This window comes from Hippoglossus stenolepis, chromosome 7 (genome assembly GCF_022539355.2).
Source record: "Hippoglossus stenolepis isolate QCI-W04-F060 chromosome 7, HSTE1.2, whole genome shotgun sequence".
Classification (NCBI taxonomy): domain Eukaryota; kingdom Metazoa; phylum Chordata; class Actinopteri; order Pleuronectiformes; family Pleuronectidae; genus Hippoglossus; species Hippoglossus stenolepis.
Genome location: NC_061489.1, coordinates 13,705,796 through 13,729,569, shown reverse-complemented (window position 1 = coordinate 13,729,569; position 23,774 = coordinate 13,705,796). Strand labels below are relative to the sequence as shown.

The following is a 23,774-nucleotide window of genomic DNA, read 5'->3' as shown; positions in this document are numbered from 1 at the left end:
GAGCCTAAAGCGACACCTTCACAGTGTTTGTTTGGTCCAATCAAGGTTCAAGCTTTTATTGTTGTCATGTGTAAAGGAGATATTGTTTCCTGTTGAGTATCCTCACAGCTTGAGAGAAGAAGCTTGTGTACAGTCTGCCTGAGGAGTTCATGATACTTCACTTGCTCTGGCTGAATGGTAAGCGGGCGAAGAGGCTGTGGATGAGGTCGTTGTTGATGTACGTAACCTGGATCTAACATAACCCCAATCAAACAAACTTGTTAAATCAGAAATTATTACTAAGCAGCAAATCCTCACATTTGAGAGACTGAACATATGTTTTATTAATATATTAGCAATAGTAACAGATTTGTGTTGTTTATTTTTACAGGTACAGTGTACAATCAAAAGCCATTGCCATTAGCTAGCAGCAAATTTGCATCTGGGCAGGTAAAACAAGGTAATGATAAGAAGAAGAAGAAGAAGAAGAAGAATCATTTCAGCTCTATTTTTATATACAGTTCCATCTCTAACAAATCAAGTTTTAGAAACGTATCTATTTTATATGCATGTCTCTTAAGCTGTCAAATTAATGCAGTGGGTTAAAAGTATATGGTAAGAAATGAGAATACTCAAGTACAAGTCACTTAACATGAACAAGTACAGTACTGTGTTCAGTCACCTCTGTTGATTTTACGTTTCGAGAAGGGCACAAGATTTATTTTGTTACCAGCGGAACCAAAAGTAGCTTGAGTCATCACGGATATATTTTTATGTAACACTCGCGAGCAGATTCCGTCCATTGACAGAAGCCGTGGTAAGAGTACCAGCGTCTTGTATTTACTCTGTTGGGACGTTAGTTTGTCTCAGAAGAAGTCGAAGGTTTAAATAATATCACGAGTCTGGTGTAAAGTCGGTCAGGACGCTAACGAGTCGGTTGTTTCGCTAACGAAGCTAACAGACGCTTGTTCGAGGGTGTGTCTGTCAAACCGGTCCCTCCACCGACCACACCGCGGCCACAGCCGAGAGGGAAACATGACGAGTGTGGCCGCTAAAGTGTTCTGCCGGGTGGAGCGGGTGTGTCGCCACCTGCCCGTGGTCCTCAACACCTTCCTGGTCTTCTCCATCACCGCGGAGGTGAGCTACCTGGTGGTGGTCGAGGCTCCGCTGGAGCCGGACCAGAAGAAGACTGAGTGGTCCGCCTGGTGGAAGCTGGTCCACCTGCTGGCCCAGTACTTCATGCTGGGAAACATCTGCTGGAACGCCCTGCTCTTCCTCAGGACCAGTCCCAGCATCAAGGGGGTGTTCCTGGGAGGAGAGGGAGTAGGCCTGGGCTGGAGGTGAGGAAGGAGCAGGGGGTTGTTACTGTTTGATGAATACACAGCACATTATGTGATATGGCCGAAGGTATGTGGACACTTATCTACACACTTTTGTGCTCCTTTAGTCTGGACTCATGGTTGAGGAAAGCCTTCTCAGTTCAGATCAAGGATTTCTTAATGACTTCCCATCTTTGTTTTGGAATATAATACCAGTACTATAATATATTTAGGCTATTTCCATTCAAACTTACAGTTTCCATCTGAGCCAAACACAGGAACTAGAGGACCTCACCAAATACAAAGTGTAGCTTAGACAACGAAAGCAATCAATATGCAATATAATTATGCTAGAGTGTATTAATTAAACATACTGCCCCACTTGGGGAAGTATTTGTCTGTCTTGATATAATCCTAAATAACATGCAGCAACTTTTCTTAACTTTTTCAGCCACTCCTTAGATTGACGCTCTTCAGACGTCTTCCAATTGCTGACAAATCATTATTGCTGTGTGGGTCCAGTCCATCAGTGACTGCTGAAAAACAGATTAACACTTTACTAACAGCCTTGTTATTCTTAATACTACAGCATATAATGATATTTTAATGAAGTTCTCTCAACTTTATGGCAACAGTCTGTGCAAGTTCATGTCCTGACAGTGTTCTGTGCATGAAGTGACCTCTCAATATTACCTGGTTGGTGTGGAACATCCTGCAGATGCCACTGAACATTTGTGTGTCCACGAGTTTTAGATTACAAAGTCAAAGTTTCATCTGTGAAATGGTGTTTATGTGCATCTCTGAAAATATACACGAGTATTATCTCTTTCTTCACACAGGTACTGTTATACATGTGAGACACACACTCCTCCTCGATGCTCCCACTGCTACGACTGCAAAGTGTGTGTGCTGCGGCGGGATCACCACTGTGTCTTTTTCGGCCAGTGTGTGGGCTTTCGCAACTACCGCTTCTTCCTGAGCTGCCTGTTGTTCATGTGGTCTGGGCTCCTGTACGCCACGCTGATGAACGCCGAGGTCTTCATTGTCATACTGAAGGAGGGGGTGAGCCTGCACAGCATCCTGCTGCTGCTCATACCCTGGATCATGCTCGTTTCAGGTAAGATCTGCTGTCTCACGCTTGTCCCATTTTTGCTCCTATCCTGTAAAACTCACTTATTTTTAAATAATTCAGTTGTTCTGAAATTATGTATTTTAAACATGCCTAAAACATTATTTGCTACTTCATCTGCTCTATTTTAATCTGCCATTTTTAAATTTGGTCCAATCACAATATCATTAATCACCCACATTGTTCCACAGGGATCAGTAGTTAAATTTACATATACATGTGGATGGCTCATGTATTTAACCAACTTAACACTTAATTACCTTCCCAGAGTTGTAGTATTAATATTATTATCTAATATTAGTACAAAGCAACGCTGTCTTTATGCCTCTACCTGGGGTTTTATGACCGACTTTGTCCCCTCTCTGTGTCTTAGGCCAGGTCTCAGCCCGCGCCTTTGCCTTCGCCTTCATCGCTGACACATGTGTGGTGGGCTTCCTGCTGGTGTCCTCATTCTTCTTCTTCCACCTCTTCCTGCTGTTTCGGGGACAGACCACCAGGGAGTGGTTCTCATCCCGCCGACCCTACAACCTGGGAGTCCTGGGCAACATGCGCAGCACCCTGGGCATTCGCTGGTACCTCTGCTGGCTCTGCCCTCTCATCCCATCACCTCTACCTGGAGATGGGATAAACTTCCCGGTCACAGGGTCACTGGAACCCATCCGGTAACAGCTAGAAAGTCTGAAGATTACCAGGCTGTTTGTCCTTACTTTTGTGGTGATGGTTAATAATGTTAGGGATCAGCAGCAGGGGAGATCTCCTCAGTTCAAGAGGAGACATTTTGGGATGGGAAGAAGCTAGAATAACATGTGGTTGTTCAAGGTTTTGTTGGATTTTTCCCACCAGTATCTTCTCTGTATCTTTAGCTAAGGATTTATGGGTCTACTTGAGAAGGTACTTTGACTTTGAACCAAAGGTAATTTGTACGCTTATTGAGGCGGGACTCAAGTTCCTTTGGAGTACTGAGCACTGAAATGTATGTAAACGTGAATGTATTTTATTGAAGATGAAAATTGAACAGTTTTAAATGCTCACTACCAGGCTCTCACAGACTGCAGCTGCTGTGTCGTCATCCTGCTGGATGCAGTTTAGCTGCCTAAATGTGAGGGGCGAACACGTTTGGCTTGCACTGTTCCTGAATAGACGATCGGATTATTAATTACACCGTCATTTGCCTCTTATATGCTGTTGTGCGTTAGCTGCTGTGTTTATAAAGCTGAGTTTATTACAAATACACTGAACTTTTTACTGGATACTGACAGTGATGTCTTACCATCCGAAGGGCAACTTATGTGAAAGCTAATGTTGCAGTTTACAGACAAATGTGAAGTCATTTAGTAAATGCAGTATTTAAAATCTACCTATCGACATCACATGTGAATGGTCCTTCTCCATGTTTCATATCAAACTGTTCATGTTCCAGTCAGACAGCGACTGTTAAACCAAACCTACAGTGTAATATCATGACACGGTCTGACTGCTGTGTTCCATTTTCCTACTCTATGTTTGTTTTTACAACCAGTGATACAACACACCGTCAGACACCAGGCTTCAGGTTGATGTTTTTTCCAGAAATGTTACAGTTGAAAAGTTTTATAGTTATATTTTTTTCTCCTGATATGTTTCCTGGAACTGTTTCACCAGGCTGTTCTTGAGATTATTTTATTTCATCACTTTTCCAGTGCGAACACACAACATACTCAAAGCCTGCATCGATTCAGTGAGTAGTATGGATTAGGGACACAGCGTGGATGCCATCTTTACTTTTGTTGCCTCATTACAACACCCCCACCCACTGCTCTTTTGCACCTTTGCTTTTTGTCATTTTAATTGTCCCGGCCTTAAAATGTTGTGGAAAAATCCTCTGCCTTTGTTTGACAGGTGCTCTTACTTGTCCAACACAAAATTTACAGTACAATCAAAACTATGTTTTGCTCAATATATTTGTGCTTTATTTCTTTTTTCCCGCTCTGTCGTGCCATTCGATGTTTGGTTTTGCCATTAAAGGTTGATTAAGTTAAGTTTTATGATGGGAACTATTGAAAAATTACTAACTTTATTATTTTGTACACTGAAAATTGGTGTGAGTTGTGTTGTGGTAATTAAACTTGGGTTTGAAAGGAGTTTTTTCGTCAGTTGAAATCATTTTGAACGTTAATTGTGTGCTTGAATGAAAAATAAAATAAAAAGAAAGGCAGAGCACCTACATGTTTTAACCAAGTCTTCATCAGGAAACATGTAGGTGCTCAGTTCATTCATCAAAGGATTTAAAATTTGAATTTAAATTCAAAGCAGTCTAACCTCTTCCAGTTTTAATGGAGCATCACTCCTCAGCCCATCTATTCACACAATCTACTCATTCACATTCCTTTTAATTCATTTGCAGGGAAGATGTTCTCAAACCAGCTGTCACCATATCTCAAATAGAATCATAACTAATACAGGCACAGCCATTTTGGACCCATATCCATGATCCTAATACACGATAATGTCAAGAGATGTTTTGTACTATTATATTGTTCCATGTCTGACTTTATAAAAACAACCAACAGCTCATTTCTGAACCATGACTGTGACTGTCAGGTGCAGTCAACACAGCTGAGCTTTATGAAGCAGCCACATCCACAATGTAGCTTCTATACCTTCATCAGTTTGCACCTCACTGCTGGTAAGTGGTCTTGTTCTCAGTATAAAGTACTAGTGTAGTATTTTACAGCAGGGCAGGTTCAGCAGTGTGATACTTTGGTCAACTTATAAATGAGTTGATTAGGATTTGATGAGCAAGCTGCAGTTAGTTAACTGAACGCTGTTAGCTGTGGTGGCTTGGTTAGCATTTAGCTAGCTGAGTGAGAACATGAATGACTATTTGTTAACGGGTCTTGAAAAACACTGACATCACTTTTGAAATCTAGTTAATGTTTACAAGTATCATCTAAAATGTGAATTAATCTGTTCTTTCAAAACAATCTGGCTGTAAACTAGCTAAATCGAACATGTGAGCTAACATTAGCAATGGGAGGTGGCATGAAATTGAACCTGAACTCCATTAGAAATACTGTAGTTATTATAATTTTTTCAGCTGATGTAGCTCTCATTACAGCGCGTTAGCTTAAAGCTAACCAGGCTAATCTGTTGTATTTCCTGTATTTAATAGATTTTTATTTTCTAGACAGAGCAGCTGTTTAACTTACTTTTACTTCACTTTATGTCGTTGCTAACCATGTTACTCCAGGACATCTGCAGATCTTAAAAAGTATAAAAAGTTGTCACTGTTATGTGATGTAATGTCCCATATAAAGTAACCACATGTGATTTAACAACAAAAAAAAAAATGTTGAAAAGCTTTTTTAGGTCATGTCAAATTTATATGTGGAACTAAATTTGAAATATGTTATTATCTGTCCATTTCCATGTTATGCAAATGTGGGTCAAGGATGTGTTTCATGAAGTAATGATATCTATATAGATTATGAATTATTGTTACAAATAGCTGGAAGGAAATATCAAGTGTGATATAATTGTCAATAAAGTAATGCATGTGTTGAGTAATTCTGGGCCATTTTAGTTTTCATCCGTATATATTTTATACCTTAAACCCTGCAGAAACCCTGCAGTCTTTTTAAATTTCAATTATTAATTGTATAAATAATTAATGTATGGTATACCGGTAGATAAGCTAATTGGATCAGTGAGTCTAGTTCAATACAGAGCTTTAGTCCATAAACACTTGTCAGTGGATCACAGATGTAATGTTTTTCTAAGCTTATATGTCACGTTGTTATATTATTAGATTCAATATGAATTAAGGATAGAAGAAGAATGGAGAATATGTCTCTGTGTGTCACTTATAATGGGAATTGTTCATATGTTGATCACAAGCAGGAGAGAAGTAAACCACCAGGATGGAAATCACAAAGGAAAATATGTGAGTGATGTTCACTGAACAAACCTTCTCACACAAACTGTATGATTTATTCACCTTACAGCAATATATGAGGCTTTGTTTCTGGTGTGTGTGTGTGTGTGTGTGTGCGTGTGCGTGTGTAGGACACAGATGGAGATGCTTGAGAAAATAGCTGAGCTGGATTACGGTCAGAGCCAGCTGAAGGAGCTGAACACTACGATGAGGCACTGGCTGGATGTTGCAGATGATGATATGGCGGCGCTGCGCTCAGAGAACGGCGCCCTCAGAAAACAAGTCAAAGTGTAACTTGTCACACATCATCATCTACACATTAGCAGAAAGGTCCCTGGACCGTTTGACCTCAACTTGTCACTGCAATCATCTTTTAGCGTGTTCATCATCTGCAGTATAATTCTATCAGTCTTTTTTATTATGCATGCTGTTGGTATTCAAGCCAACAACCACCATAACAAGATATATTAGAACTAATTTTTCCACTGCACTGCACTCATCCCCTGTGGAATACCACAAGGCTCCTATCTTGTCCTATTTTATTTATATGTTCTTCCTCTGAGCTCTGTTTTAGAAGACGCCTCGTATGACTATGATAATACATAGCTGTACCTGCCATGAAAGCCTCATCTTTAGCCCAGTAGATTTCAGCATTGTATTTAAATCTGCATCAGAATGTGTCATTTAAATACTGTTTTGCCTTAATCATTAACTGTTTTTGTGTCAGTGCTTTCCCAGCAGTGCTTTAACACTGAGTAACTGTCAGCAGCTTGTTTGTGTGTCTGTAGCCTGGAGAAGCTCATCAGTCAAGCACAGGAAGTTGAAGCAGAACCTTGCAGGTTCCTCCTCACCAACGACCTTGATGTTAAAAGATGCAGTGAAAAACAGATTCAGAAAATGGTGGGTAACCATAATTGTTATTGTATTGCAATATGTATTTTTGGTGTTTCCGGAAAATATTTAGATTTAGTGAAAGCGTGGTCATAGGGATATGATGTGGCTTTTATTGGTAATTTTTTCTCAACAACAGTGAGTTTAGTGCAGATGGTTATATCACTTATACTAACCTGTAATATTTCTGAACCCACCATATTCTCATCCTTTAAAGCCAGGTCATAAGAGGATTTATACAGAAAGCTCTCACTGCAGTGATATCTCAGCTGTAAAACCAAGAGACGACAATGTAGTTAATGTCGAGGATAACACATTTTAGGCAATTTTATATATTTCTCCCTAAAATGTTATGTTTCCAAGTTAAATTATTTATTGCATCACTAGGAAGGTGAAGGCGTTGCATAGGTGATACATTTATGGTTGTTTTTTTCTTCCAAAGCCAAAAATGTCATGAACAATTTACGATGAGTTTCAAGACTTAATAACAGACTCCTGTTTGTCAGAAATGGAAATTCCATACTGAGTTTTATACAAACAGTAGTTTATTCACAGCTAGTCAAACAGGATCAATCCCCTTACACCACAATACTGGCAGTTTGCGAGAGATATAAATCAGCCGTCACACTATCATACGTATCAGGTAGACAAACGCAAAAACTTCAACCTGTCTAATTAGCTGGTGCTCGTCATTTAAAAAATGTTGTGTTTTTGTGCAGGAGGAGGAATCCACCAAGATGAAGGAACAAAATAAGAAACTAACCACAGAGGTGTAATGTCTGTTCCTTTTCACACAACAACTCCAGTCTGTCATCATGCAGTACACCGCTACATTTGTATACATTCATGTGAACATTTTCCATATTTAAATCATTTCAGCTGAATAACCTGCAGCAAGAGAGAGAGCAGGACATGATCAGCCTGAGCAGGTTCAAGGCTGCACTTAAAACCCTCGAGGTAACACAGAGGATTCAACTCAGAGACGTTTAATTATTGTTCACCTTCCATTCATCCCACCACTGCTCATTTCACATTGTCAATGTACAGCTCTTTATTTGTTATGTTCTGTGTTTTCTCAGTTTGAAATGGAGGAGGCTAATGTCGGGCTGCAGCAGAGGGATGAAAGCCTTCATCAGGTATGAACAGAGACATCAGTACTGGGCAGCGACTGACCAAAAGTTTTTAAATATGAGCTTTGTCTTTTGAAATTCAACATGAATATTTTTGTATTTGTCATTATTTGATCATCGTTTTTCTAAATGTGTGTTTTGTAATAGAAAAACTTGCAACTGCAGCACTTGGAGGAAACAGTAGAAGAGTTTTCCATCATCATAAAGGTAAAGATGTAAATTTGTTTTATAAAATTTGAACACACCACATAATTCCATACATCATCATAGCCCGACCAATATGGATTTTTGGGGGTGCCAATATTAGGGAGTACAACATTTTAGATGATGATATATCGGCAGACATACATTGAAAGAATTGGCATTGATTTGAACGCTTATGACAAAGAAATTGGAGCTTAATATTTTATAGTTTTACCACAAACATTATTATACATAACTATAGATAAAAAGAAAACACAAATGAAAACAAATATTCATAACTTATATTAAGAAAATAACCACCTATTATTATCTAACTGAATTGTTTATTTTATAAAATATAATATCTTGCAAGCTGCAGCTTTTAATTATTTCCTCTCGCTCTAATTCTGACACATTTCACAACAAACAGTCTCGTATTGTTAACAGAATAATAAATGTGCAGTGCAGGAATAAATCTGCGACATTGTCTGCTGGCTGCTGACAGATGTTTTGATTTCTTTGCTCCAGGATCTCAGGCAGACAAATCAGGAACTGAGAGAGCAGTGGGAGGACCGACAGGATGAGGCCTTACTGTAACTCTGACACTCGAAATCCTCTTTACTTCCAGTAAATGTCACAATTACATCTGTGTGCACTCAACACTGGATTGTGTGTCTGCTGTTGGTTTCCAGCTCTGCTGTGAGTGACCTGACGGAAGAAACCGATGGATCGCTCAGTCCCCCTCTGTCCCTCTTAGAAGAAATTAAGCTGCTGGCCTCTTTAAATGAAGTGAAAACAAGCACATCAGACTCCACACATCTAAGACATGTATGAAGTCTTAATTTACTTAATTTAGTTTAATTTACTTCCACAAGTGACCACTAGAGTGCCTCTACAAAGTCCACTCTCTGAAGTAGCTCTGTTGTTAATGATCTCTGGTGTTGTTGCTGCAGAAGGAAACTGAGACCGAGGACTTGCTGAACCCTCAGAGTCTCACAGAAGATCTTCAGACCAAAAGGTACTTCAGGTAGTAGCTCTGATGTATTAATGATCGTATGATAAAGGAAATGTAGGAATATCTTGGACAATATATTGTATTCTGGGACTTGCAGTTCTGTATCATGCTGATGCTGCTCTTTTCTATTCTTCTTTCTTCTATGCACTTCGCCATTATCAAAGGTGGCCAGGAACCTCACAAACAGCCGTCCAGAGAGCAGGACTCTTCCTGATGTGCATCTTCTTTCTCCTGGTTTTGGTCTGTGTGACGTCAGCAAGCATCTCAGGAAACAGTGATTTGTTTTCCATCAACACTTTCTGGACTGGTGCACGTATGATATTACAGCCCTACTGCAGTGTGAACTATGCTGGCGCACCTCCTGTTTGATCTGAAAATCTTAACCTCTCATAAAGTGACATCCACTCATCTGCATCAATGTGGGTTGTTTTTGTAACTTTTGTTTTCCACACAAATCATAAGGCTTTATTGCTAATATTTTAATTGCTGCAAGAATACAACATTAACTAGAATGGCACTCAGCAGAGCCAAGACCCAACAGTCCCTGTAAATTTAATACGCTGCACATAATTCTCTGAGAAAACTGTGAAAATGTCCAAAAAACGCTCTATCTCAAAATGTTAAAACAAGTGAAAAAATAAAAATCTTGGATCTGCCCCCTTATCTGTGCACCAAAATTGAATGGGTTCTTCCTCAATCCATATGGCATCCTTCCATCAGGTTTCATGGAAATCTGTCCAATCTGTAATTACTTTAAATATTTCAATGAATAAATCTACCAGTGGCTGCCATGTTTTTTACAGTAGTCCAAACTGGACAAACAAAGTTGCCATGACAACTGAAGGCTACCACAGGTTCTCCTTCATGCTTGGAAGGGGACGGTGAGGTGAGGGGTATTCAGCTGCAACATGCAACTTCACCACTAGATTTAAATTCTACACACTGAACCTTTAAAAACTGTTTATTTACATATTTTCAAAAAAGAGGCCTACCTATTATAATGTGACTGAAATTACACCAAAGTCAATTACTAAATTCTTAAAGTAAAATATAACGTCTAATCATTCAAAATAAACAAAGTGCTCTGTGTATTCTGATGTGGAAACTAATTATGAAAGTGACTTGATGTTGATGGTAGTTTGACATTGAAACCATGACAATTTCTGGGACAGGCTTAAAATGACACTACACATGTTTAATAGTTATGATAGGGCGGTTCATTCCCCATCTCACTGTACAGTTAAAACTCACTGTGTTTCACCTTTTGAGTGTTTCACTGTGTGCATTAGTTAAGTGAGTCCATCCAACCCTCCATGCGCTGCCAGTCTCAGTCCACTCGCCCCACCCAGCTGAAGGCGCTCCCTGGTGGGCTCGTCTGTGACTCCCTCCCTCCCAGCCAGGGGAAGAAACACATCATTAATCGGGGATCAGACTGAAGTGGACGTGAGGACGGTGTGGGTGAGAGGGGTGTTTCTGTACAGATGCTGCAGCTGGTGTTTCTATCTGCTGGAGCTGGAGCTCGTGGACGCTTATGCTGCGTTTGGCTGGTCGCTGCTCGCTGACTGACCGACTCTGACTCACCGGTCCCGGGCGCTGAGATGCTGAGGAGAGGCCGACGCTTCTTAACGTCCTCCCGTGTCGCGGATGGAGAGCGGAGCCTGAACAGCTGAGCGACGGTAGATCGGGAGCAACAGGCCGGATCGTATCAGTCCGGAACCGAGGAGGAGCGACAGCATCAGCGGCGGCGGGGGAAGCGACATGTTCTGAGCGGAGAGCCCGGCGAGCGGCGGCGGCTGGCGGGGATGAAGACGCCGAGGCAGACGCGCCTCCTCCCGCGGTTCTGCGTCTGTGGAGTCGGTCTGATCACAGCCGCTTGGATCTTTCACCTGAATGATGTGACAGGTGCTGCTCCACAAGAATATACACCACCTGCAATGGTTTTAACTCATCCATTACTTGTATTGTTTATAACCACGCAAATTACAACATATTCAAATGCTAGATGTTAATAATAATAATACACTTAATAAAAAATCACTGCAACCTCAAATAAATGATTTGATTTATTTGATGATTTAATGTAAACATTATGCTAAAGTTCAGGTATTTTACAAACACCGACATAAATTGTAATAATTATTATTTTATTTTTAGTAATGTATTTTTCTCTTTAGGTTTGCATGGACCCACTGTGGATCCTGACATCTTGTTCAAGAGAGAGCTCACCCAGCAAAAAGAAGCCAACAACCAAAATGACAACATTTCTAGATCCGGTGAGACAGAGGAGAAGAGAGTTTATTCTCGTACTAATTTATTCTTTTTCGTCTTGTCCTTTGAAAAACAGTTCCTCGTGAGAATTCCAACTTGGCATAATGATGTCTCCAACCACTAACACACCCAGATTGAAGTTTGGGTCTGAATATTCATGCAGTGATGAATGTGCAGTCACTATGGTGATCTTGGTAACACCAGAGGGTTTTGTGTGTGTATTTTGCATGAGAGCGTGTGGTCCCATCTCTATTAATCTGTTAAATCCAAGTCCATCTCCTCCGTTGCATCGACCCACCTCTCCAGTCCACCTCATCCCTCATTTCTCCGAGCTGCACATCTAGATGTTTAAACACAGTTAGGCCTTTGAGGGACCCAGTTGCTAGGAAACTGAACGCTGGATTCGCGGTTGGATGCCGCGTGTGTCTGGAGCGGTTCAAAGTGCCTGCCCTGTCGTTATTGACCTGCTGATTAGTAGCCTCTCATCAGCAGCTCTGTCTCATCACTCGGACCAGGTGATGAAGGACTGAGAGAGAAAGATGACAGCATCTCATAGTCTGATACTGAGATGAACAGATTTTACAGCCAATTAGAGAGAAAGGAAAAAAAATGTACCGCCACAGGGCATTATATGGTCTGAAAACTATTTTCTTCCAATTATCATATTTCTATTTTCCAAAGCACCGTCTTTTTCTTGATGCTAGAATATTCTGTTTGATCCAATCATGTGACAGGTTATAATATCACATCCGTGTCTCAATCCCTACATGTGACACCTCAGACTGCACAATGTTCCCTCTGTGCAGGATCTTCCATCCACATTTGTCACAAGTTGCTTAACTCTGCTGTTTGTGACATTAGTTCTCCCTTGAGGTTTTATAAGTCTAACAACAAAATCAGAAAACCTTGTGAGGACAGTCACAAGCTTCTCTGGAGGCAGCGGTTTTATTTACTTGTTAAGGCATTTGTCTGAGTTTACATGTAAAGAGGCCGACATTGTCCAACTCAGAGTCAAGATGGCCCTGAGGGGGAAGTTTACAGGCATTGCAGCTTATTGAAAAGAGGTGGAAAATAATGTAATGTTACTTACATGATTCCTGCTGTTCTGGGTTTGAACCCTCATGGTTGAATGCACTTATTGTTAGTCGCTTTGGATAAAGACAAAAGTGAGATTAACAAAGAGGGATAAGTACATAAAAACCACAAGGTAAAAAAATGGATTTTAAGATGCTTTAAGAACTAGGGTAAATCAGATTATTCTGAATAAGATTTTGCTTTTGATAAAAATTTTACGATGCATAGTGAAAAATGCCAATTGCAATTTATCAGATCCAAGGCGATCTGTAGTTTACTATATCTTATTTTCTCGTCCATTCAAAAATATTTACTTCACAATCACAAAAGACTAAGGAAACCAGCAACATTTCAAATTTGTGAGCCTGTAACAAATTAATATTTTATTAAATATTACTTTTCAATCATTCTCAAAAACCTTGTAGTTTAATTTTCTGTCACTCAATCTGCTTAATCCAACATCTCCTCTTCTGCTCCAGTCCACCTCATCCTTCATTTCTTCAAATTGCACATCTACATCTTTAGACACAGTTTGAGGGGACCCAGCCTTTTAGGGACCCAGAGCAGGGACGTTGTGATCGTATTAGCTGAAGATTTTCTGAAACATTCCGTCAAACATTAAATCAACAGTTTCAGTTTTATCTCATGGTCCAAATCCTGCCATTTAAATTATTTAGACTTACTTTATTTCATTCATCTTCACGTGCCCCTCTCTCCATTTCTTCTATAGCTATCAGTGAGTTCCCTGAAGACATCTTCACTCTGGAGCAGCGAAAACAAGGAGCAGTCCTCCTCCATGTTCTCTGTGTGAGTATCAGCTCTGCCGGCATTACATCCAGAACTTTGAAATGAAAGAAACTGCATTTTGTTGCATTAGAGCTCAACCAGCTTTACCAATGCAGTATCTCCTATATTTTACAGGCTATCTATATGTTTTATGCGCTGGCCATCGTGTGTGATGTTTACTTTGTACCATCGCTGGAGAAAGTATCAGAGGTATGAAAAACAGCCATATTTACTGTGATGTTAAATAAAGATATCCTGCCACCCAACCATCGCTTGCTGCTTATTCAGAGTCAGGTCGCTGTGGCAACAGGTTAAGTAAAACCTAGACCTCCCTCTCCCCAGCTCCAACCTATAATAGAACAAGAAGGGAATTTGTAGGGTGCACACCACCACAGAGGCTGATTTGCCACATGTATTGAGATCAATCAATCAATCAATCAATCAAATTTTATTTGTATAGCCCATATTCACAAATCACAATTTCAGAGATCAGATACATCCGGATCATAATCCTGATCTGGATCCAAACCAAATGTCACCTGTTCATTAACATAAGCACTATACACACGGCTGTATTTTAATTATGTCTTCATAAATTCACAAAAAATGTCAAGTACACCATGCAATGTTAAAGAAAGTACAAAAATATTCCTAGATCTGCCCCCTTAATTGAATCTGCTCCAATTGTTAATGGGTCTTTCTTTGCCCCCCCCCCCAATGCTTCCACCGAGTTCCAAGAAAATCGGTTCTGTGGTTTTTGCATAATCGTGCTAACAGACAGACAGACAGACAGCAATGAAAACAGCCTCCCAGGCAAAAATCATTTCCTGGAGTTTCATGTTGTCCTTTATCGTGATACAAGATGGTGGATGTTTGTATTATGGGTTTGGTCTCACAGAATCATTACAGCCTATAGCATGTTTTCAGACAACAGTGAACATCTATGACTTATCAGGCCGTGTAACCACAGACAACACTTGTAGGAAAAATCCTTTGATTTTGAGTTTTTTGGGGTATTTGTGATTTATTGACAGTGGCACCAGAGACAGACAAGAAAGTCAGGGGAGAGAGGGGGGGTTTCCTGCAGCATCACCAGCTTTATTCTTAATCTGTTCAAACTCGTCTCTCCTCTAGAACCTCCAGCTCAGTCAGGATGTTGCCGGGGCAACCTTCATGGCAGCCGGGAGCTCCGCACCCGAGCTCTTCACCTCATTGATCGGTAAATACGACGCTCGTCTAATCAATTACTCTACGAATGGTTTAGCCCAATCATTCCTCCATCAGCACTCACCAGCAATCATATGCATCTTCACATGATTAAGACTGAGAGGAGTCAAGTGTCCACAGGCTGAAGGGCTGATACTGACCCATTTCAGTATTAAATAGACATGAACATGACAAGGAGAGCATGTTAAATTTTTCTATGACTGTCAGCTCACAGGTACATTTCTTCCATGGTCCAGGTGTTCTAGCAATAACTTTTTTTTTCACAAAACAGTTTGATAAACAAATACTTGCAGTGTAATAGCAGAACTATTTGGCCCTTCTAACAAATTTTTATTTTAACATTCTGATTAAATTGACCAGTCTCATATAAGGAGCTGTTACTTCAAATTCAATGGATCTCTGTTCTCTGTTTCAAAAGAACACACAGATAACTATTATCTAATATGGGATAAATGCAATGATAAGAACAAAAAGAAGGTAAATGTAATGAATGGTGTTAATGGTCACATGTAGCAAGAGTTAAAGTGAAGAGCAGAAGTGCACATAAACAAACATCCTTCACTGACATTTTATTCTAAAGAGGCCAGACTGTCTCTGGGGGTCAAAAGACATTTTTGTTCTGAACATATTCTCCTTCCACCATTAATTATAAGAGTATGGTGTCCATATTTTGACCCCTTTATCCAGGGGTGGTCCAGTTGTAAAACACAGAACGCAGAAAGAGATGTCGTATACATTTGTGGAAATGAGAGAAACAAAATATTATAAGCACTTTATTGTAGATACAGTCAAGGTGTTTGCCTAGAAGACTCATCTCTCATATAATTTTGATAGAGAATATAAGGTGCAATTTATTCAAAATGGACATGCTGCTGGAGACAAATGTCTGACTATGAATAAAAACAAAACCTTTGCTTTTAAATGTGCCTCAAGGACATTTTCCTCAAATATCACCAATAATCTATTTTATTCTCAAAAGAAAGAAGTGTTCTGGGTGACTTCAGGCGATATTCAGTGTATATTACACAATCAGTATGAAAAGAAATATCTGTCCAGCCCCTGTGGTTATGAAAACCTAATATCTCTCTTCTACATTTGATTTGCTGGTTTAATATTTGTGTGAGGGAGAAACAATCCATCATTTTCTTAAATCATTAGATATGATTCTTGATTTTCTGTGTTTTTAGGGGTGTTTATTACAAAGGGAGATGTGGGTGTGGGAACTATCGTGGGCTCAGCCGTCTTTAACATCCTGGTCATCATCGGTCTCTGTGGCATCTTCGCCAAACAGGTGGTTCTCACACACACACACACACACACACACACACACACACACACACACACACACACACACACACACACACTGTGTTCAGACCATGGTTCAGACCAGGAGCTAAAAGGAGGACGTAACCTCTCAGTTTCCAAATGACTCAATAGAAGAGATAAATCATTTTGAGCCAAGCAAAAACAGTCAAACTTTTCAGCCAACTTTGTCAGTACAAGATTTCGCAAAACATTTTTGGTCAAACTAATATTGATGTCTCACGCGTTTCTGTTCTCTGCAGCCCATCTGTCTGAGCTGGTGGCCTTTGTTTCGTGACGCTTTTTTCTACATCCTGTCCATACTGGTGCTTATCCTGGTGAGAAACCCTCTGATCAAATGACAGATGGATGGATGGGGGGATGGGGGGATGGGGGGATGGATGGATGGATGAATGAATGGTCGGTCGGTTTACAGACTTGTAAAATGTTTGTTTTTGAAGTGTAATTAAGTTTATTTTCATTTTTTTTTTGCAGGTGATCTATGATGAAAAGGTTGTGTGGTAAGAATGTTATGAAAGTTTTACTGTTCAGTTTCCTTCAATCAATTTGACAGACAAACAGACAAACTGTCATTTAGATGAATTTGGTATTAATGGATCTGTGTTGGTGTTTGTGTTTATGTCTCAGGTGGGAGACCATCATCCTGATGTCTATGTACGGCCTCTACATCATCATCATAAAGTGGGTCTCTTCCTCCTTTTCTTTCCTGTTGGTATGAACCCATCACTCTACACTTACTAATATCTCTTGTGCAGGTTCAACAGGTCTCTGTGCAGCCTGGTAGAGAAGCACTGCAGCAGGGAAGGTCAGCCGTGTCTGAGCATCCTGCGACGGACAACTGCTGTCGGAAACGCCGGAGACTGTGACAACGACATGGTGCCGCTGAAGCCAGGTGCTGGAGCTCGTGTTTGTACGTGCATTCAACAGACCCAGTGACACAGTTTATGCTGCCAGTCAAACCCAATTAGGTTCCTCTGTGGATAACAAGCTGAAATAGAACTGCACCACATTGAGGAAAATACTTTTTCCTCTCTGTCTTCTTTTCTCCTTCACAAAATCTGTCTTTGCTTCTTTGGACTTAATTAACCCTCCTCTCCTGTCCTCTCCTCTCCTGTCCTCTCCTCTCCTGTCCTCTCAGATTTTATCTCCTGCTAATGTTTGTCCATCTCCCTTCATTTCCTCCAGACTCGTGCGTGGTGGCCGGTCAGGACACAGGGGTGGCGATGGTGGACGAGCAGATGAACCCTAACCCCCACCAGCTCTCCTTCTCAGAGGCAAGCCTCCGCCTTCTCATGACCCTGCATTTCCCCCCCCTCATCCGCCTGCGCATGGCAGGGTACATGGTCATCAGTGAGGTACACCTCACACGGTCTGTTAACACAACGTCTGGTTCCAGTGGGGAGGGGGGGAGAATTGTCTAAAACAGACTATGTCATATATATATATATTGTTGAGTTGTGTACAATCCAGCAGTTTCCAAACCCAGAGAGATACAGTATGTACTGGAATCAGAGTGTGGATACACAGGGCCAGGTTCAAACTAAAACTTTGAAATAATATTTGGGTTTGCGTCGGGTTGGGGTCAGCTTCGATCGCTTTGGCTGAGCTATTTATTTGATTTTTTTTTACCCTGGACATGCCTGTAACTGGTGAAAACATGAGAGTCGGGTCAGATTCAGACACAACAAACAGAAAACCTGTCAGACTCGGGTCGGCTCGGTCAGTTTTAGCTCTGGCTTGGACGAGTTCGTACAGAATATTGCGACCTCAGCCACTCTCTAACTGGAATATCAAACACCTTCCTGTTTGCTGTTAAATAGACACCATGTAATAAATCCACAAAGAAACAAACAGACACTTACTGTGTGAGGGCTGCCTGATGCATAATAACCTCCCAGACACAAAAGCAGACAACAAGTCAATCTCCAAATCTGCTTCCTCATCTGCATGTGTGCTTCTCATTCCCACTGCCTCATTAAAGTGTGACTGCCAGTGCTGCCCCTGCTCTGAGGCATGTCCCTGATCAACGCTTCCCAAATCCCCTCCAGTGAATAGGAGTACATGCCTGGCTGCATAATCACTGCACCTTGTTTTCTACAGTCTGATGAAGTCATTTCCATAAGCTCGCTGCACTCTTTCTTGTAATCTTACTTTCTTTCATATTCCCTCCGTCTTTTCTCTGACTCCTCTCCCCACCCACAGAGGCAGAGGCTGATTCGGGCTCGGGTTGGCCCAGAGGAGGGGGCCGCCTCAGGGGAGGAGGGTTTGGGTGCTAGCGGTCCAAGGGGCAGGGAGAACGGGTCGGTGGCTGAGGAAGACAGGCAGACGCTGGAGGGAGAGACGGAGACGGGTAAAGAAGTGGCGGGTGGGACGAGTGGGGGAGCACCGTCTAAAGAGGAAGAGGAAGAGGAGGACGAGCAGGAGGAACGAGAGGAGGAGAACACTCCATTCAAACCCTTCATCGTGCCAGGTGAGTGGTTCAAGATATTATATGCAACAACTCTTAATTGAAATGTCTAGAATCGACTAGATCTATTGACTTGTGTACTTACATTATCAACAATGTTTCCAACAATGTTCAAACTGAGAGAAATCCACAATTATTCAAGGTAACTGAACGTTTCATTTTGGTCGCCTTTTAATTTCGTCATATCCACTTTTCGTGTGGCTTTGCTTGTGTCTTATTCCCCGGGGTAAACAACGTATGACAAAGGAAAAACACATTCTAACACATTACATCATCCTCAACATGATTTGCACGTGACTTGTGTCAGGTAGATTTTCATCTGCAATGCTGGTGAAGACAATATGATCCCCATCTGCTTCACTACGCCATCAAACATCTTATGTTATTGTTTTGATTGAGAGTCCGGAAGTTACATATTGTAAGTTTAATAAAAACAGACGTTGCTTTCTGATTTCCCATAAATAGCTACACCACAGAACTTCCTGCTGAGAGATACGCTTTCAAGGAACCAGTATAGAATAAATGAGACCAGAAAAATAATCCGACCAAGTGGCACAATAGGTACATTTTCTACAATGAAAATATGTCTGGAACAATGTTCTTTCCCATTGTAATCATGAGGAATATCAATGCAAAGACACAAAGATTAGGAGAGGATCTGTTATTTTTAAGAGAAAATGTTCAGCCAAGAAAGTGGATCAGTCATAACTCAGACTAATATGTGTGTCTCCAAAAAACATCCCCTTTCTTTATATTATTTCAACAGACATGTCCAACTCAGGAAAGGATCAGAAAGAAGGAAAGGAAAGGAAAGGGAAGGTCCCCCTGCTTCACCTAATGTTTTTCAGCATAATAGATGGATCATAGTTAATGGAGCTAATTAGAGAAGAGTGGCACTGAGTCTTAGACACATCCACACCAAGCTGTGTGAATTATTTATAAGCTGAATCTTTAATGAATCAGTAATGATCCATGGTGTGAAATTTGTGTGTTTCATCATCACGTCCACAGACGGCTGGTGCATGCGTGTGAAGTGGCTGCTCTCTTGGCCTGTGAGCGTTCTGCTTTACTTCACCATCCCCGACTGTAACCTGCCACAGTGGGAGCGCTGGTACCTGCTCACCTTCCTCTCCTCCACGCTCTGGATAGCCCTCTTCTCCTACCTCATGGTCTGGATGGTAGGAAACAGCCACATGCAGGAGGACACACATGCTCACACACACACACACACACACACACACACACACACACACACACAAACACACACGTCAACAACCTCTTTTTTTGTCGTCCCTCTAGGTGACGATAATCAGCCACACATTTGGAATCCCTGAAGTCATCATGGGCATCACTTTTCTGGCAGCCGGCACCAGTGTCCCTGACTGTATGGCCAGCCTCATCGTCGCCCGACAAGGTGTGTGTGTGTGTGTGTGTGTGTGTGTGTGTGTGTGTGTGTGTGTGTGTGTGTGTGTGTGTGTGTGTGTGTGTGTGTGTGTGTGTGTGTGTGTGTGTGTGTGTGTGTGTGTGTGTGTGTGTGTGTGTGTGTGTGTGTGTGTGTGTGTGTGATCGTCTCTCATCACGCATTGACACTGCTGATTATAATTTCTTCTTATCCTATGTAAATTGTCTTTGAGCATTGTTAAAAGCACTATACCAATAACATTTATATAAAAATATTATTATTATTATTTATACTTACTACTACTCGTAAACCATTTACTCACAACTTGTGTTGCTGCCTGTTTTGGTTTGCTGCTAATCTAAATCACAATGACCTCAGACATATCACAGATAAACCACTGATGACTCCATCTTTGGTTTTCAGCTGAATTCCTCTTTGTGTTTGTGTGTATGTGAAATGTTGCAGGGATGGGTGACATGGCCGTGTCCAACTCCATTGGCAGTAATATCTTTGATGTGCTGCTGGGCCTGGGCTTCCCTTGGGCACTGAGGACTCTCATAGTCAGCTATGGATCAGTGGTAACACCAACTTTCTAACTCTCCATCTAATACATCTGACCTGATTCATGATCCTTAAAACCTAGCAAGGTCCAACATATGATCAGGGTCAGGAACCTTTCGCTTGGAGACTATTTAACCGAGTGGTTAAGACCCAAAACATGTTCTGTTGTTTCCATGGTAGAAAATGGACTTTCAGTCGAGTCATTTTTGTACATTTTTGTACCGGTTTTGAATTCAAACTACAGCAACTACAATGATCCCAGTTTTGATTCTTGACTACCCACTGATATTTGCCTCAGCCAAAGAAGTGATGTTTTCATTGCCGTTTGTCTGTTCAAACTACTACCTTCTTAAAACTTGGTGGAAAGGTGGGGTATGAGCCAACATTAATGTTTGGAGGGGATTCAATTAAGTTGGTGGATCCAGGAATTCTTTTCACTGTCTTAAACATTGTGGGATTGGATGTTTTTTGACATCTTTGTGAATTTCTCAAAGATTTCTTATGGATCTTTAAAATCAGACTTATTTAGGGTATGTGTGTGTGAGATTTGATGCAGTGTTCCTGGATTTAAGGGGACTGTTGGGCCTTGGTAGGGGTCTGCGCTCTACTGAGTGTCATTCTACTTAATGTGATAATGACTAACTGCTCTCATCGTGTCCTTTCTAGCTGCACAAGCTGTCTTCAGCAAAAACCACACCACCCTCCCAGTACCAAAGGCAGAGACACAAACAGTTAGCAACTATCTGGTGAACAGGGTTTAGCATTTGCTGAAGAGCCAGCTTTTTCCATTGGAAGGTGGTAGAGACCAAACATCCAAATGAGTAGTAGAGTTCACCATATCAACGTAATTTATGTTGACATGTGTATGTGTTTGTGTTACAACTTCTTTTTGCAGGTTTATCAATGCTTTTGTAAAACAATGTTAATGTTTTGTTTCGTGTGTGTTTAGGTAACAATCAACAGCAAAGGTCTGGTGTACTCAGTGGTTCTGCTGTTGGCCTCAGTCACACTGACCGTGAGTGGATCTCTGTTATCAATCAAATCTGTCCATTGATTTTAAATCTAATCTGAGTATTTCTTCATATTGTAGCATCAGTACACAAATTCAACAGCACATCACCTTCTGTTCTTCCTCACCTTGGATTTCTTATCTGATCTTTTTCCCTTGAGAGCCTTTGATTGTATTTCCCCCCCTCCTATTTGAGACTATATTTAAGGCAGTTAAATGGAAAATTAGGTTTGTCTTGTACTAAATTTTGGCTGCAGTGAGAACAGACCCTCTCTCTCTTTCGATGTATCTCTCCTCAGGTCCTGTGTGTTCATCTGAATCACTGGAGGTTGGACCGCAGGCTGGGATTCAGTCTCCTGGTTCTATACGCCATCTTCCTCCTCTGCTCCGTCGGCTTCGAGAGGCTGTAGAGGACACACACACACTCGACACACTTTATGGTCCAAAACTCAGACTTAGAAAAATGGTCCAGCTGATTTCCCACTGTCACTGCAGCCATTATTAACCATACGTACGGACAGATACATTTTCATTTCATGTCGTAATGGCCGTACGTGTTTGAGCAGCATTTACCAACAAATAACATGGTTTACCTTTGATAATCAAGTATTTTACATAGTTTTGTACCAAGCTCCTCCAGCTCAGATTTTATGAAATCGAATGTCTCTCAATAAATTTATAAAGTATTGAATTTGTATTCTGAAAGCAAGAATATTGTATAAGGAACCCAAAGTGTGTCGGTTTACTTACAGTATGATTCATTATTGACTGCCACAAGTAACCTCAATGATTAAACATGTACATTTATATAGTGGTTTCTCAGTCTGTGAAGTTACTTTAAGTTAAATGTCACGTTTTCAACATGCCTTTGTGTGTGTAGCTGTAAATGGCATCGCATGGCTGACACGCTCTGGATAATTGCACTAAGCCACAGTTCTGTGTAGGAGAAAATCCTTCAGTGTGTGTTTGTTGAGTGCAATAAAAATGCTTTGTTCTGTGACTTTTCGCTTCCTCCTTTTAAAAAACGACAGATGAATGCTCATTCAAACGGCTCCTGAAAATGAATTACCCTGATTTTCGAAATTTGAGAATTAGAGCAACAAGAGAATCAAATGTAAATAAAATCTAAAATTCAACTTTTTCACAAAAGACTTTTAGCCAAGTTTTGCTAAAAGAGGACGTATCAAGATGCCATTGAATCAATCCTAAATATAGAGATCAAAATTTACCTACAAGACTTTAAAGACAATTTAATTTCGGTTTCCCCAACTCAGTGTAGAGTAAGTAGGCTGTGGTTGAACTATTGGGTTTAGTGTGTGTTTGTCCTAATTGGTGTGTGCCCACTTTGGAGCATTTACCCCATAGTACATTCAATCAGAGGGTAAAGGTAACGGGCGGGACACTATAGTGGAGCCTCATAGCAAGGAGGTTCTTGGTTTGAATCCTGGTTTGACCTGTGTGTCCCTAGCTTCCTCCCACAGTCCAGAGATATGCAGAATCAATTGGAGACTTTAAATCGCTCGGTGGTGTGATTGTGATGGTTGTTTCCTGTGCAGGGAGTAACACCGCCTCGCTCCATGTCAGCTGGGACGCTGGATGGACGGATGGGGACGACAAAGGTGAGTTTTAATTAATCCCATCAACGCAAAACAAATCTAAATTTTTAATGTGTCAGGAGCAGCTAACCTGCTGGAGCTCAACATGATTATGACATTTAAACTGCTGTGGTGGTAACATGTTTCATTTCATTCTATATTATGTTTGATATTATACTATTATAATCCTATCCTCTGCCAAGGAGGTTACATTTTTATCTGTTTGTTTGTAGGATTATGTAAAACTAAAACTGCTATCAACTACTTTACTGATTCCTGTGACATTTTATGTAGGGGTGGGGGCATGATCCAAGAAAGAACTCTTGGAATTTTGGTGTGGATCCAGATCAGGGCGCATACAGGATTATTTTTCCACTTTCCTTAACATTGTGAGATAGGACATTTTTGATTTTCTTTGATTTCTCAGAGGATAATTCATGTTTCTTGATGAAGAACAAGAATTACCACACTGCGGTTGTATGCTTCCAGCAACCACTGCAGCT

At 40.9% G+C, this 23,774-nt stretch overlaps 3 protein-coding genes across 7 annotated transcripts; all 3 read left to right on the top strand.

The window, feature by feature from the left end:
- The first annotated feature begins 731 nt into the window (after window positions 1-731).
- On the top strand, window positions 732-4,547 carry zdhhc24 (zinc finger DHHC-type containing 24). The gene is made up of 3 exons (XM_035162122.2): window positions 732-1,319; window positions 2,138-2,415; window positions 2,801-4,547. The coding sequence occupies exons 1-3, from the start codon at window positions 1,015-1,017 to the stop codon at window positions 3,091-3,093; spliced, it is 876 nt and encodes a 291-aa protein (XP_035018013.1). The 5' UTR covers window positions 732-1,014; the 3' UTR covers window positions 3,094-4,547.
- Window positions 4,548-4,655: 108 nt separating this feature from the next.
- On the top strand, window positions 4,656-9,977 carry LOC118112634 (coiled-coil domain-containing protein 14). Of its 2 annotated transcripts, none has more exons than XM_035162119.1 (12): window positions 4,656-5,092; window positions 6,307-6,349; window positions 6,472-6,630; window positions 7,129-7,240; window positions 7,951-8,001; window positions 8,111-8,188; window positions 8,311-8,367; window positions 8,509-8,568; window positions 9,073-9,137; window positions 9,237-9,372; window positions 9,498-9,562; window positions 9,724-9,977. In XM_035162119.1, exons 2-12 carry the CDS (start codon window positions 6,327-6,329, stop codon window positions 9,926-9,928), a joined length of 1,011 nt encoding a protein of 336 aa, XP_035018010.1. In that variant the 5' UTR covers window positions 4,656-5,092; window positions 6,307-6,326; the 3' UTR covers window positions 9,929-9,977. The 2 variants fall into 2 exon arrangements, with proteins under 2 accessions (XP_035018010.1, XP_035018011.1); XM_035162120.1 differs by having other exon boundaries at window positions 6,304-6,349.
- Window positions 9,978-10,756: 779 nt separating this feature from the next.
- LOC118112160 (sodium/potassium/calcium exchanger 3) lies at window positions 10,757-22,676 on the top strand. 4 transcript variants are annotated; one of them, XM_035161239.2, is made up of 17 exons: window positions 10,757-11,461; window positions 11,734-11,832; window positions 13,632-13,708; window positions 13,823-13,897; window positions 14,822-14,906; window positions 16,102-16,205; window positions 16,480-16,554; window positions 16,712-16,737; window positions 16,865-16,918; window positions 16,993-17,129; window positions 17,423-17,592; window positions 18,440-18,707; window positions 19,716-19,882; window positions 20,004-20,118; window positions 20,572-20,684; window positions 21,617-21,682; window positions 21,976-22,676. In XM_035161239.2, the coding sequence occupies exons 1-17, from the start codon at window positions 11,362-11,364 to the stop codon at window positions 22,084-22,086; spliced, it is 1,842 nt and encodes a 613-aa protein (XP_035017130.1). In that variant the 5' UTR covers window positions 10,757-11,361; the 3' UTR covers window positions 22,087-22,676. The 4 variants fall into 4 exon arrangements, with proteins under 4 accessions (XP_035017130.1, XP_035017129.1, XP_035017132.1 ...); XM_035161238.2 differs by having other exon boundaries at window positions 10,758-11,461; window positions 16,993-17,147; XM_035161241.2 differs by having other exon boundaries at window positions 10,789-11,461; window positions 17,423-17,511.
- Window positions 22,677-23,774: the final 1,098 nt, after the last annotated feature.